At 37.5% G+C, this 15,866-nt stretch overlaps 1 protein-coding gene across 1 annotated transcript; it reads right to left on the bottom strand.

Moving 5' to 3' along the window:
• Positions 1 to 237: 237 nt before the first annotated feature.
• On the bottom strand, positions 238 to 13,770 carry S100Z (S100 calcium binding protein Z). Its single transcript, XM_087927187.1, has 4 exons — positions 13,536 to 13,770; positions 12,926 to 13,067; positions 5,441 to 5,604; positions 238 to 1,305 (listed from the first exon to the last, which is right to left on the bottom strand). The coding sequence occupies exons 2-3, from the start codon at positions 13,064 to 13,066 to the stop codon at positions 5,446 to 5,448; spliced, it is 300 nt and encodes a 99-aa protein (XP_087783313.1). The 5' UTR covers position 13,067; positions 13,536 to 13,770; the 3' UTR covers positions 238 to 1,305; positions 5,441 to 5,445.
• Between the last annotated feature and the right edge of the window lie 2,096 nt (positions 13,771 to 15,866).

Genomic DNA, 15,866 nt, shown 5'->3' with positions numbered 1-15,866 from the left:
AAATTACAGGTCATTTATCTGATACTGAAGGGCATCAATGCATCCCAAGAGTGAGCACTGGTTGGTGTCCACCATTATTCCTGTCAGGCATGAGTTTTACTATTAAAGATTCCCTTAATTCAAAATAAATAAATGGGAAATATGTTACAGAGTAAGTACCAGCATCATCTTTATTCTCAACAAAGCCTGTGGACATGAATGAGATTCCTTAAGCATAATACAAGTGGGATATAATAAATAAAATACAAATAAACTTCCAGAATGTACGAAGATTAGGTGGCTGCATTCCAGCGTTTAGCTTAGAAGGACGCACTCTTGCAAATCAAACAGGCAAGCAGCAGCAAGAGGAGACCTTCTAGGGAGGTCCTTGGGAATTAGAATGATGGGGAAGCTTTTCCCCAAAATTCACTCCAATACCATTGATATTTTGGGACCGATTACACCTGCAGTGGCTGCCATTTAGCAGGAGCGGCACCAGCTGAAAAAGGTTTCAGGAGACAATATTTATACTATAAATTTTCACCAGAGAGAAGAGCTGATCAGCTGCTGAATTCTCCTTATATCTTTAAAGGTTCCTGGCAGTATCTGGGGAAATGTTATTTGGTTGCTCTTTGCTGCTACTATACTTGAGCTATGATGTATTAACAAACAGCAAATGTTCTGGGTTAGCCATCTTAGAACACCGCTGCGCAAAGGCTATATAATCCCACTATAGCAGGGCTGTCAAACTCATGGCCTGCGGGCCGGATGCTTCACGCTCTGGCCATGCCCAAGCCCAGTTTAATGAAGGGGGGGAGTTGTGATACATCATGTGATGCTGTCGTGATGACACAAGTTTGACACCCCTGTACTTTAGCCATGTCTACAAATTAAGCACAAGATGGTGTACCTAAATGCAACAAACCACTATCTCCCCCCCCCAAAAAAACCCCCCCCTCTTTTAGACAGTTATTCGGGACTCTAACTTCTATTTCATCATCAGCTCTAGGATCCAATCAAGGTGGCAAGGCAGCATGCAACAATGCCAAATCTAATATGGAAATAAATCCAGTATATATAATAACTGTATTTACATCCCCATTTGTGTTCACAAATACTAAATTGACACTTCACTTATGAATAAGCTGTTTACATGCACTGATATAAAATAAAAAAAACAACAACAATTTTGTTTGGAAAACATATACTATTAGAAGAGAAGGGAATGCCAAACATCAATACCAAGGGAAAGGGGGGAATAGAAGAGATGAAATCTACTTCGGCTGAAGTTATTATCTTCCATCATGTCCAAAAGATAGTTTTGGCCTGCAGTGCAAAGAAAGAAATACAAAGCAATCAACCTTAGGAGATGAAAGTTATTCATTTTAAAATTGCTGTAGGCTTAAAAAGAGTAAAAAAAATGATCACATTGAAAAATAGGTGAAGCTACAGATACAAAACCCTTTAAACTGAAGATAAGAATCAACTTCATGTGGTGATTTAAGGCAGGGGTCCCCAACCTCTGGTCTGAGATCTGAGGACAGGCCGTGGCCTCTTGGGGACTGGGCTGCACAAGTGTTGGGCAAGTGCACAAACACAGGAAGCTGCATTTGTGTAAGCAGTGTACACAAAACCATCCCCTCTCCTCCCCCGCCACTGCTGCTGCTGCCGGCCCACAGGGCTGGAAAGTTTGGGGACCGGTCATTTAAGATGCCTTGTTACAAACCAGAAAACCATGAGTTTTTAGCTGGTGACTTTAGGCCAGTCATTTTGTCTCGACCTTAGGAAGTAAGCAATAGCAAACCACTTCTGAAAATCCTAAGAAACTACACAGACTTGTCCAAGGGGTTGCCAGGAGTTAAGAATGACTCAATAGCACCAGAACGACAACAGAACCCTAAAGTTGCTTTTGTGCTATTACCTTACATTCTATCTTTATGACATTAATACATTTCACAAATATATGGGAAGTGGTGATTAAGTGAGATTCAGCAATAATAATAATAATAATAATAATAATAATAATAATAATAATAATAACTACTCTGTTACTAGAAATCCCAACTAATTTCTGCTTCTTTTTGTTTTTTGTTTTAGGCCACTTAGAGTCATGTTCTGTGAGATGGAATATATATATATATATGTTTTCTTAAGTTTTTGCGGGTACTTACTTGTATGGCATTCAGCTTTGTTTGGGTATTTTCCCACGTCATTGTAGTTGTGCTTTTAAAGTTGTATAGCACGTTTCAGCAGAGAATCTCATCTGCCATCATCAGGCTGTATGATGTATGAAGCCTGATGATGGCAGATGAGATTCTGCTGAAACGCTGCTACAACTTTAAAAGCACAACTACAATGACATGGGAAAAACCCAACAAAGCTAGAATAACATACATACATACATACATACATACATACATACATACATACATACATACACACACATATATAAAATCTCCTTGGTCTTCTTGACCTCTTGGCACTATTTAATACCTTTTGGGATGTCTTAGGGAGTTGGCAGTGGGTGGCGTGTAACAATCCTTCCTCCCAGGTCCCATATCTACATGAAACAGCTGCATGAGATCATTTATGACCATGGTATAAGGTATCACCAGTATGTTTGTGATACACAGGTAGGTGAAGTGAGTAATACCATGGACATCACTCATTCTTTTGCAGTGCCTGGAGACTTTGGGCTCCTGAATGGGAAACAATCAACTTCAGCTGAATCTCGTAAGATAGGGTGGCTATGAGTGGGTCCCTCAATTTGATATTGGATGGGTTGCACTACTAAGACAAACTCAGTGTGTAAACTGGGATTTCTTTTGGATTCATGGCTCCTGTTTGAAGAGCAGATAGCAGCTAGGAGGCCTTTCTTCAACTTCATACTGTGCACCTTTTCCTGGAAAGGGAGATTCAGTCACTCATGCCTGGTCAACTCCCGTTTTGACTATTAGGATGCAGTCCACATGGGACTACCCTTTAAAAGTATCCAGAAGCTTCAGTTGGTACAGAATGCAGCCACGTGGGCAGTTATGTGCACTTCAAAAATAATACATGTGGCACCTCTGCTGCAGGAGCTGCATTGGATGCCAGTCTGCTTCTGGGTCCAATTCAAGATGTTGGTTATGACTTTTAAAACTTTACATGGCATGGGGCCAGGTTTCCTATGGAACTGTTTTCATCCCATTACATCAAGGTTGTAATTGGCCACACTGGAGAGGTGGGTGAGAGGGAACAAATAAACAGTTTTAAGCTCTAGAAAATTTCTAAACCTGAAAGGCGAATTATATAATACGAACTGGATATTCTTTCTATCCAAATTTTTCTCTCCCAACTTGTTTTTTCCATCATGGAGAATAAGAAGAATAGCTGTCATTTTGCTATTTGGAAAATAAAAATGTCCAGCTAGCAGATTCATGAATCTCTCTCCTTTCCCCACAACTTCTCTGTTCAACTACCCACCAGCATTTGGCGGCCTGAAACAGCTACCTCAGGAAGCAGATTTTGAATATTATCAAAGGTCAGGGATTGTTAGTACCTGGATTTAATTTTGTCATGGTGGACATTCTGCTTTAGGCTTGGGTTAGTTTTGAGCTGAAAAGTTTGCCCTGGTGGCCAATTAGTTATCAAGTTAAGTCATTTATGTCCATTTATAGTGTTCTCAGTAGCTCAGAAGGAAGATATCTGATAATTATTTCCTTCTCTGTAGGTCTACTCAAGGATTAAATTCTTTCCAGCCTGCCGTAATTCAGATTAATGACACAAATTTAATTATGGTTGGAAACGTTTTTCTCTATTATAGCATCCATGATGTGAAAGATTGCCAAAAGCACCTGCCATCCACACACCCATACTCTTCCAAATGTTCTCTGCAATAAAAGAAAGCCAACCTGCTAGGCCAACAATTTAGTAGTAGAATCTATTCCTAGATTCTTTGTTTACTTTTTCACGTGTTTTTCAAATAATTGTTCATATATAGTTGTTGGTGTTACTCTTTTTATGGTATTTTGTTATTATACAATGAGAATATTTTTAACTTAAACAGTGTTGGTATTTCCTTTACTGTCTGAAAATGCCCTCTGCTTAAATGGATCTTCTGTCTAACTGGGTAAAAGTTGGCACAGTGCCATCAGGTTGCCCTGATCATGCCCATCAAGCCCTGACTCTTCCAGCCAGAGTAGGAATGTGGGTCTCTCAGCCTGTACCCCACTCCCCAAACCATCTACTGGGGTTGATAGTGTGTATTTCCATTTGAAATCAATCCCTTTAGTCAATCCCTTTCTGAGAGGAAGGGTTTGTCCAGGATAGATTCTTCCCACTTCTTATCAATGCTTTTCTCCATCCAGCAAGGGCTAAAAGACTCCAGAGGGGAAATAATGGGCTTGGAGAAGATGCATATTAAAAGACTATCTCTGTTGCCCCCATCATCTAAAAAGCTGTGGCAAGGAACATTTTTCTCTCCCAGCGGCTGGGTTGGGTGGGTCTTGTGACTGGGTGGGAGTGAGTGACATCGAGTTGGCCATGCCCACCCAGGTTTTGTGGCTCTCAGTGTTTTGTTTTCTGTGGGAAATGGGTCCAAATGGCTCTTTGAGTGTTTAAGGTTACAGAAACAGGGGACCAAGCTAAGTGCCTGAAGGACCCTATCCCGTCCCTGGGAGTCCAGGCACTTCAGCAAGAGGCACGCTGGATTCATATTAGTGGTCCGCGGGATTTAAAATTATGAATTTAGTGATCCCTGAGGTCCAAAAGGTTGGTGATCCCTGGTTTAAGTGACCACTGTTTAAAGTCTTTGCTTGTGGTGTCTGCAGAATTTGCAGCAAAACACCATCTAATTAGTGATCCTTCAGGGTTATAATGGAAAAGATGTCTGTAGGCTTCTAACCTGCCAGAAGGTGAGCATTCAGCTCATACAAGAACAGCATGAGAAAAATCACAGATGCTTACAATCCTCAAATGAGCATTAAAGAGACTCTAGGAGCAGCCTTTCCTGCCCTGTCCTAATTGGGAAGTTATGCCTATGTATTCTGTACAAGTTGGTGACCGCTGACTTAAACTATGGTGAGTTACAAAGAAGAAAGGGGACGAAGAAGACTTTTCCATGAATCTTTATTTAAATTATAGTCTAGTTTGTTGTAAACGCTCAGCTGATTTGCCACAATTTTCTGCACTAGTTTACATAATTTCTGACCCCTGAAGAACAGAACACAAGTTCCTATTCTAGATATCTCCATTGCCAGATGCGGAGTGAAATTTCAAGTGTTGTCATCTTCTGTATGGCAAAGGTAAGTTTTCTAACTTGGAGATTTCTAGTTTTAATGCCTATTCAATTGAGACAGTCTTTGATAAACCAAAATAATGCCACAATATCCATAGTATCCCAGACACATCAGCCTATTTAAGTTAATTATTAATCAAAAGAAAAACTACAAGGATAGTTATTAAACTTTGTGTTACTTACCATTTCTATTCTCCTTTTTTCCTCATTTGCTCCTCAAAGAAATCGTTGCACGCAACAGTCAAAGCAGCAACCAAAACCACAAATTCATTAAAATCCACTTCATTATCTCTGTTAATATCAAGATCTTGCATGATCTTATCAACCAGCTGGGGATCCTTTTGACACTATAAATGCCAAAAAAAAAAAAAAAAAATAGCATACAAAATGGTTTGAGGCATGGGAGTTGCATTAGAGATTTCTTTTTAGTTCCTTGAGGCTATGTATATGCTTTCTCTGTAAACCTTACAGAATTTTTATATGAACAGTGACATTTACCATTGCCACAACAGTGTCTGCATCCTGTGTTCATCTCACTAGATGTCCCTAGTCTTAATACACATAATTTTTATTTTTAATCTTTCCAACAAGTTATTATCAAGAGGTGAGAATTGCACCCAATCTTTTAGCTTTCCACAAAGGGATCAAAATCCGAGTGTGTACCTCTGTGTGGGGGACATAGGAACCCACAAAACCATGGGTTGGGCTGATTGGCCCCATGAGGAACACCCCCCCTAACAACTTCTAATCCACCATTTTGGAATTCTTCATCTTTTGAAATGTTTACCGTGTTGTTGTATAATTTTAAAATTTTTAATCCTAAATTATTCTGATTTTAATTGTTTAATTTTACTGATTATATTGTACACTATCCACTCTCTATTAAAAATATGATAAATAAATAAATAGTAAAATGTTTCTCCTACTTCTATCATTCAGTTAAATGAATCAAATCCTGGCCTCACCTATACGATGATGTAGCCTTGTTCATTTTGTGCCATCAGCCTTCTCACTGCAGTTTCTCTTTTTCTAAAACTAACTGTGGTTCTGGTGTCTAAAAAATTGCCCACCCTGTGTTAAAGTCATAACATGCAGGTTTGTGATTTTGTTTTTAGTGCATAATGTAAAGGGGATAATCTTGATCAATGCCACTGAGCACAGGTAGGAAGGTCTAAATTGCCACCTTCCCTCACCACTTGATTCATGAAATTCCCACAGGCATACACATAGGATCCAGGTTTAAAAACAAATGTAAGTGATTAAAATAAACAATTTTATCCCCCCCTTCTTTTTAAACCACCTCCCTCCTCTGGGAGAGGATTTTGCAAGAAAATGTCTAGAGAAGAAGGTTGATCTTCCCAAGCTGCTCATATGGTCATATTGATCATAATTGGACTCTGTATATTTAAACTCTTAAAAAGATATCAAAGGGTAGTTGCTGACTAAGGTATGACTTAACTTTATAATCTAGTTAAAATCAAAGAAAGGAGAATTGAAGCTCACAGTGCAAGTGGAATTGTCCTGAAACTAAATATAGTATACAGGTTGTTACTTTTGCCTGACCTACAAAAATGTGCAGCCGACTTAAAGTCTGAGAAACCACCTACTCAGGAGATATGTTAGTAAATTGCTACACAGGATAAAAAGAATCCAATCCAAGAAAAGTAATGATTGATTTTTAAAATTCTCCTTTCTGCTTTTACAGGGCTGCAAATTTTTAAGATAACACTTTTCTTAAAATAAATAAGCTACAGATGCCTGTTGCATTTCTCTCCTTCCTCATCTTTTTAGAACAGGGGTGTCAAACTCAATTTCATTGAGGGCCGCATCAAGGCTGTGTTTGACCTTGGGGGGGAAGCTGGGATGGGCGTGGCCAAGGTGGGCGTGGCCAGCTCAATGTCACTCATGTCAGGGCGCCCTTGGCGACCCAAGTACTCTGCCAGCAAAAATGGGCTCATGAGCTCCATTTTTGGCCGTGACAGCTTCCTGCAACCCTCTGCTATCAAAAACGGATTTTACATGTGGCCCTCATGAGCTCTGTTTTCACTAGCAAAGGTACTCGCAGGTTGGTCCTTCACTGTTTCCGGGGCCAGATCTAAGTACCCAGCATGCCAGATCTGACCCGTGGGCCTTGAGTTTGACACCCCTGCTGTAGAACAAAGTTAGTAAAATACTGCATAGGAACAAATAGAGCAGCAGACACCACATTCTCCTCAGAAACATGTCCTGTAATACAACGGTCTCCAACCTTTCCAGCTCAGCAGACTGGTGGTGACAGGAGGGGTGGAGGTGGTGGTGGTGGTGGGGAAAGAGATAGTTTCATGTGCACAAATGCAGCTTTCACGCATGCACGCATTCACCCACCACTTCCGTGGCCCAGTTCCTAATGGGTTACTGTCCAGCACTGGGCCAGGATTAGGGATCCCCTGCTATAATGGGAACTTTTTTTGGCAGTTGCTTTGTTTAACACAGATAGGAAATTATATTTAAAGCCTATACATTTTCTAATCAATTTGTGAATCATAGATCACTCAAGTTTTGTTTTGAAGAGCCATTGTACTTTGTACTTGGGCTGCCCAACTTTCAAATGTCATCTCACAATATGGATTCTCCATTCAATTCCCAGGCCAAGGAAACTTTCAAACAAGGAGTCATTGATACCCACAATGGTATTGCAACCTTTAAATAGGTTCAATGGCTCAGCATAAGTTAACCTCCCACTTTGAAAAATATTTAACAATTTATCTCTGAAGAGCTTTTTCCAGAGCTCATTTTGAGGAAATAGGCTCCATGGTAAGACATGGGAGGTTTCATGGAGCTCCATTTGAAGAAAGACTGTGTTTGTGGAGCACCACCACTGAAGACATTAAGACATGTTCTTTTTGACTGCAAACTATATTCGGCAGAAAGGGATGCTTATTTCGATTCTTATTTAAAAACTAAAAAGTATTTGCACACCCTGGGGAACTGTCTTATTTTTTGTAGGAAATTAACCTGCATTTCACTAGTAAGACCACACTCTTTATATCAAGGCCATTTTGAAGAAGACAGAATATTTAGCTCAGATGAGGTTAACTGTAAGGGTGAGGACTTACTATGAACATGTCCTATTGTTTTCTTTGTATATATTTGTTTATTTCTATTAATTTTATACTTTTAATGTGATCAAATGACTAAATCAATAAATGTTTCTAGTGCATTCTGTGAATGAAATGACATACTGATTTTTTTTAAGACCAAAATTTCTTTGCCTTTATATTTCAACGTCTTCTCTCTTGCCGCTTGTAAAATTTGTGTCTTCATGGATTTTTTTAGTAAATCTAATATGGACTTCTCTGGGCAGATTATTTCTCATCGCGTATCTTGTAAAAACTCGATATATCTCATCTATTCCATCCATCATCTTCTCTTCTGTTATTTCCAAGGCGTCCGCCAAGATTCCTATCATTATCGCAGCCAAATCTTGCCCTTTTTCTTCTTCTATATTTTGAAATCTAAGATAAAATTCTGACCTCTCCATCTCCCACTTCAGCATCCCACTTTTTTTCTTGTTCAATCACTGTTAATCTGTTATCAATATTTCCAATCTTCTCCTCTCTTCGTTTACCCTTCTTCAACTTTTTGAAGTCTCTCCTCATACTTTGCCATCATCTGTTGGATATTTTCCACTTTTTCCTCCATCCTCCCTGTTCTTTGTTCAATGGTATCTGTTTTTATCTTAAGATCTTGAATTCCTTGCATAATCATCTGTAAAGTTACTTTTTCTTTTCTTTTTCTTTATCTTGCTTTAACATTGCCTGAATTGAACGTTGTCCAGATGGTGGGGAGGCAGAGGTGGACACAGAGGCACCCGAAGGTATAAGTTTCCTACTCATTTTAGATGGTTCCAGATCTTCAAATTCTTTCAAATTTTAATCCAATTAAAAAAAGTGGCCAATTATAATCCAAAATGAAAAAGCCAATAATAAAAAACCCAATAATAAGGGAAAAAGAAGAAAAAGAGAAACAGAAACAGAAAAAAATAATAAAAAGAAGTTCTTCAAGTTCTTCCTGACCTTAATCCAATTATAAAGTAATCCACAAGAAAAATAAAAATAATAATAATAAAAAACCCAGTAATAATAATAATAAACAAGACTAAAGCCAAAAAGAAGAAAAGAAAAAGAACAAAAGGAATAAATTTCTTCAAATTCCACACCTTAATCCAGCCAAGAAAATCTCAGTTGAGAAAGAAAAAAAGATAGTCCACTGGTATACATTAAAAAGAAAAGCAAAAGTCCCAATGGAAAGGAAAAAAATCAAAATAAAATAAAATGAAAAATTCAAAGGCTTCCCTTGCAAATAAATAAAAGTTAAAAATAAAAAACCTTACTAGAATAAAAATATAGAGTAATGCTGGTGGAGGGTGGCGGAACTAAAAAAAGATTAGAAAAAGAAAGTAGAAAACAATACACTGCACTCTGCTTAGTTGTCCAAGCCTCTAGTTGGCAGTGTTACAAAGTTTCTTAGTTCTCACTTTCCCCCCTCCTCTCAGGACAGCATAATTAAAATAAAAAAGCCACTGGAAATATATACATATATATAAAAAAAGCAAAAAGGAGAAAAAAAGAAAAAATAACCAAAGGGAGCCTCTAGCCTTAAAAAAATTAGAATATAAAAAATCCAAAGGAGAATAATATATATATATATATAAAAAGGAACAGTCCAGTTATCCAGTAAATAACAATGAAGTCCGGTAGCAAAGAAAAAAAAAAGCAAATAAAGCCTCGCTTTGAGCGTCTCCCTTGGAAAAACGCCACTTAATCAGTTTTGTCAAAAATCACACAGGTTTCTTCTAATAATCAGAGTGACCTTTCAAACCTCAAAAATTAGAAAAAAAAAGTTTCTCACCCAACCGACAGACTTTCTTTCAGACCCGTTCTTTCTGGAGCTGCCCGACTTCAGCAGCATGGGGCTGCCTCTCCGCTGCCAGCAAAAGAGCTTCTCCGGGTCATCCAGGGACTTTGCACGGTGTCCCGGAGTCCACAGGGCACGCTCTTCACAATAGCCGTCCCTACGGGACAGTTTAGTCCGTTTGGACCGGCCGGAAGCGATATCGGCTGCCATCGAAGAGCTCGATTGCAAACCGTATCGTCACGGTGCCAGCTCCTCCCAACTCCTGATTTTAGCTGTTGTTCATTGGTATATTCTTGGGCCATCTTTGATAATACTCTACATCTATATCTTTTGAAATTCAGGTGCATTTTTTAAAATGTATGGAACATTTCTGAGCCTTTTTTAAATCTATGGAACAGCTCTGGGCTTTTTTTTTAATATATGGAACAAGCAGTGTGGATATAAGGAGTACAAAAGGAGGCCAATTAGGTAAAGTACAGTTGAGGAATTATATTTTTGAAAATTGTACTTCCTTTCAAGGCATGTCAGGCTAATTATATTTTCATCTTTAAGAAGAGAAAAAGGGATGCTGGGGAGATAAAATGCACATCAAGAGCTAAAGTATGACATCATGTGGAGACAGTATAACGAAGTGTTGCTAGTTTACCTCAGAAAGAAGCTTTGAAAAATGTACGGTCCTCTGAGACTTAGTAGTGATTATTACGCCAAATACGTCTTTCATTTGACATATGTTTGATGCCTACCAACCAATAAGATAAGGAACTGGGAAATAATAAGATGTTTAAGGTGTCCACAATTGAATTTAGATTTGGAAGGAAAGGGGGAAGAATGAAAGAAAACTGCAAAAATTGCCTTAGGTCAGCAAGATAAGCTACTGGGAGGATATGTGGCACCTGGAAATACATTGGGGAAGCAACAGTGCCTATAGAACATGATGGGGGAATAAAAGGAATTTAAAATGGAGAAAAGTTAAATAGGAAAAAAAGTACAGCTAACAATCCCATCCCACTTTTGTTACAGATCATTTAATAAATAATTCTCTCTCTCTCTTTCTCTCTCTCTCTCCACACACATACACACACAGAGAGAGACATCCACACACACAAATACAGATATTTAACTGTCAGTTTTGAATTATTCATGTTGCAGAAATAAATTTGGCATTGGTATACAAGCCATTATCAATTTATCACTGTCAAGATATTGAATCAAAAAATTGCAGCTAATGTTCATTTCGGTTTGGAATGGTTTATCTGCAAGCAATTGAGGAAAACAGATTGTCTTCATTTAAATAAATATTTATTAAACTAATGGTCTTCAGACTAAACAACAAACTTCTTAAATCTTCACATATGGCATAAGTCTATGAGCTATATTTTCCCACATTGATTTTGAATCACCTGAAAATTGTATCTTTTGACCAATTTATAAACTCAATCTACTTGTCTTCAACACCATCTCTAGCAACAGTGAGGATATAGTGTACCTGCTTAGTTCCTCCTGAGCTTCCACCAAATGTGATGATAACTAAAAGTTGCTTTTTTGTAATGTGAATTACAGAATTGGTGTCACCACATTCTTTTATATGATTGCTTAGACATCTCCAAATCAACAAAAATCTCTAAAATTAGAGTTCAGCAAAATCCAGTAAGATGTTATTGAGCTCTCATAATTTTCTAGATTTTTCAGTTGGGTTCTTGCAAAATTTTGATATTCTTGCAGAAGACTATTAAAATTTCATGAGATTTAAAGAATTTTAAGAACGCTGTTATATTTTTCATAGACTGAAATGTTTCTAGGATCCATGCAGATAACTATATTGCTTGATCTCTGATTTTTTTTAATTGTAGCAGTTCTTTTTAGCACATGACCTAAAAGAAATCAACTTTTTATGTCATCAGCATAGCAGAGATATTTCATTAATTCCACTGAGTAGCATTCATTTCAACAAGATTCCTGAACTATTCGCTCCAGAATAAGAAGTTTATGAATATGCTCTGGAGCTTGTTTTTATCTCTTTTGAAATGTAAGAATGGACAGCATACGAATTCACAAATGTATTTGGCCCGTAGTCCTGGAAATAAAAGGCTGGACTATTGTAGATGATCTTGATAAAATCCAATTTATTTCTAGCCGAGTTTTAAAAGTATGTTCACAGATCTTACTTTGAACAGCTTTGTATAGTGAAATACAAATTGGCAGCTCTTTGGGATTGGACTGCATTGGCCATTCATTTCTAGCAAATACTTTATTTTTTCAGTCCTCTTAACAGTACCCACATTTGTTCTGAAATTATGTATTTTAATTCAGTTTTTTTTAAAAAGTTAAAAAATTTATTTTTGTCTATATTTTTATCTAATTAATAATGTATTAAGCACCAGCTCCTTCTGTAATACTTCCAGAACATGGTAAGTTCTACTTAAGTAACGCCATTTTGTTACTGAGCTTTATCCAAACTGGCAGCACATTTCACAAGCAAGATCTCAACTTACAATTTCCCCATTCCCATTTCCAAATCAAAAAGATGATAATTGTGCTTTCCATAATAATGAAACCAAGATACCAGGCTACCTAGTTCTAAGAGCTCACTCTCTTGGAAGTGGCATAATATTGCATGCCTATAATGTATCTGCTGTTGCAGAAAATGTCTGATTGCTTATCTGGAAGTCAGATGTTTTTCAAGCACCAACTTATAGCTATTCCTCTTCCCCAATTTTTATTTCTAATACTGTGAATAAACAACAGAATATATGTAAGAAGAATTGTTCTTACCGCAAGGAAATCAGTAAGTTCACTGGTGAGAAGTTGTTTGAGTTCTCCTTTATTGAGTTTGTATTTGTCCCCTTCTTTTCCAGAGTAATGATGAAAGACTCTGATTAAGGTATCCATCGCACCCTCCAGTTGTGATGGCATACTGCAAAAGGATCAGAAGCTAATGGCCAGCTTTCACAAATGCTCCAAAAAGGCAATTACTCCCTTTTATGCAAACAAATAAACATCCCACTCATCAGAAATTCATTAGCATAGCATCCAACCACTCTGCTGCGTTGATCAAGAGCATAAAGTTGTTGTTTACCATGCTAAGTGTGGAGAACAGACATGTTCTTCAAATACAGCAAAAAAGCTACACAACCAGAAGTCCCTAAAACAAATAAGACTCCCACCTCCTCTCAACATTGCAGGCAAATGGTCATTTTCAATGGAAGAAAAGCGGGAGAGAAATGTCTAAATGTTGTCACGTTACTAATTCAATGCAATTCACTTGTTTTTTGCTCTAACATTTTTGGAGCTTTAGCCCCCAAAATGCAACCCTGGGGATAAAGAAAGAAAAAGTTTATAGTAGGAGTATTTAAATACAACATTCAGGAATTTTCCTTCCTACCTGTTTCAGATAAAGCAGTTCCAAACAAGTACTTTCTCCAGCAGGTACTGTATAGATTCTCTTTGGTTTTATCCTGAAAGTCCCACCCAACCTCTTCTCTTTCCCCAGAGCTTCTAGAAGGAAATCACCAATGACAAAAAGCCCCAACTCTCAACTTTCGCTTTATTTGTGACAGCCTGTTAACTGTCAACAGGTGTTGGTATCTTTCCCTGGAGTCCTTCCGTAGGCTGGTTGGCTTCCCTGAGCACTATGTTAGGAGTTGAGAGCAGAAAGACTACCAGTTCATTAAGCTCCAGAGGTCGGAAATCCAATTAAGTTGCTAGGAAGCCAGCCCCCTGAGGAAACACAGGAACTGCAATAGTGAACAAGAGGACACAATGAATTCTCTTTATTATTTATGGAATTTATTTCCCATCCTTTCCCTAAGAGGCTGAGGCAGTATGCGTAATCAATCCCTGTTAATTTCTTTCCACATGGGTGCATCTACTTTGGGGCAACAATGGTTCCATATGGGTTTTGCCAAATGTGTTAGGGGAGGTGAGAGACAGAGGAAGGGGAAAATGAGCATGGCCACTAAGTTAAGTAAAACATAGTCTTCAATCTCTTCTCCTAAATATGTTTCATTTAATACAAAGAGAATTTATATCTCGGATGATACATTTGGCTTATAAGAGCCCTGCAGTATACATACAGGCGAACAATCATGGAAAGCCCGTGGGTATCCAGCTAACTATCAATTTGGGTTTGGATAGTCTTTCTTTATTCAAATCAAATGGGCTAAATCACCATGTCTTTAGTTTTATAAAAATAGGATATTGTCATGAATTTAATTAGGTACAAAGATGGAGTCACTCTTTACCAATTAAAAAAAAAGTATCTTCAGTATAGTGCTTTGAGATTTAAAATTTACTGTAGATACATAAATGCTTAACAAATTAATCAAGTCAATTAATTAAAATACTTAATGTTTCACAAGACTACGTGGACAGCCTCTGGGTCCCTAAATTGGAAATATGTGCCCAATCCCTTACCTGGCTAAATGCATTCAGTAGGAAAGGAATACATTTCCAGCTGCATTTCACATAATAAAATCTCAGACAGGGCCCAAGCATAGCCAGCTCTATTTGTGCTTTCCACATTGTAAAAAATGACAACAGTTAACCTTCCTTTGATCCTACCCAGTACACTTCTAATGAATATTATTTGGGAAAGGCAGATCTATGGTTTAGGAATGGAACTCTGATCATAAAGTATGTGAATTTCTTTTTTAAAAGACTATTTCACATGTATTTTTTATTATTAAGCACACAGCTATCCCACCACATTCAAAAAGACTCTCAAGGGCTTTCTGGCTAGAGAAATCTGGGAGCTGAAGTCCACACATCTTAAAATTATCAAGTCTGAAAAACACTGATCAAAACATTCAAGCCTTCAAACATCATAAATCAACAATAAAACAACTTTGAGCAAGCAGCAACAATCATTTTAACCCAGAACCCTATTACGCATTACAACTATATTTTTTCTTTGGAGTGTGTCTCCCCCTTGTGTTTTGATACTGGACAATTTCATCTCTAATTCATGCTGGCTGAGGAATTCTGGGAGTTGAAGTCCACAAATCTTAAATTGTGGGAATTATGGTTCCAGAATTTAAGTCCACAAATCTTAAAGTTGCCAAGATTGGACAGCTTTAGAATAAGTTTGTTGTTTCTTACATGTGGCTAACAGAGAGCAGAAATATAGCCACATACTCCCACCAGCCATCGGTTAAGTCTTTCGATCTGTCATAATCACAAAAATAATCAGAAACTAATATTTAAATTCATTCCCACATGACTCTAATTCAAGTATTGTCACAATCAAGTGGAAATTTTGTTTAAACAAAGATGTTTCATGAAAGAGCATTCACAGGAGAATTGAAGATAGCAGCCATAACTGAATGAACATAACTCTGCCTCCTTCTTAAGTGTGTTGTGTTTGCAACACTGGTAAAAAGTAATGGTTTTTGGTTGCTGGCCAAAGTATTTTGACTTGTTTTTTTACTCCCCTTTTAAATGTCCAGACTTCTCCAAGAACTAAGTCCACAGAGAAAACAACCCACCTAGGATGGAGTATCCATCAGTTGAAATATGGTTGTTTTTGAGACTTCTGAATGTTTATAATTTTGATTGCATGGTTTTTAAAGGGTATTTTACTGATGATCATTAATTTTTTGGTAATATTAATTTATAGATAGCTTTAACATATTGTCAATTGTTTTTCATTGTTCCTTATTTTAGGGTGGTAATAAATATTAGGTTGAGTAATAGCATAAAGAAATTATTAGTAAAA

This window comes from Pseudonaja textilis, chromosome 2, assembly GCF_049901715.1.
Source record: "Pseudonaja textilis isolate UNSWEBS1 chromosome 2, rPseTex1.2, whole genome shotgun sequence".
Lineage (NCBI taxonomy): Eukaryota > Metazoa > Chordata > Lepidosauria > Squamata > Elapidae > Pseudonaja > Pseudonaja textilis.
Note: the sequence above shows the minus strand (reverse complement) of the source record. Positions and strands in the feature narration are given on the sequence as shown.

Bases quoted from the DNA above. Each gene is read 5' to 3' on its own strand.
- S100Z (XM_087927187.1), bottom strand. From the start codon at position 13,066: ATGCCATCACAACTGGAGGGTGCGATGGATACCTTAATCAGAGTCTTT. The intron at 5,605-12,925 runs GTAAGAACAATT...TGGCATTTATAG, and splicing joins AACTTACTGATTTCCTTGCG to TGTCAAAAGGATCCCCAGCT.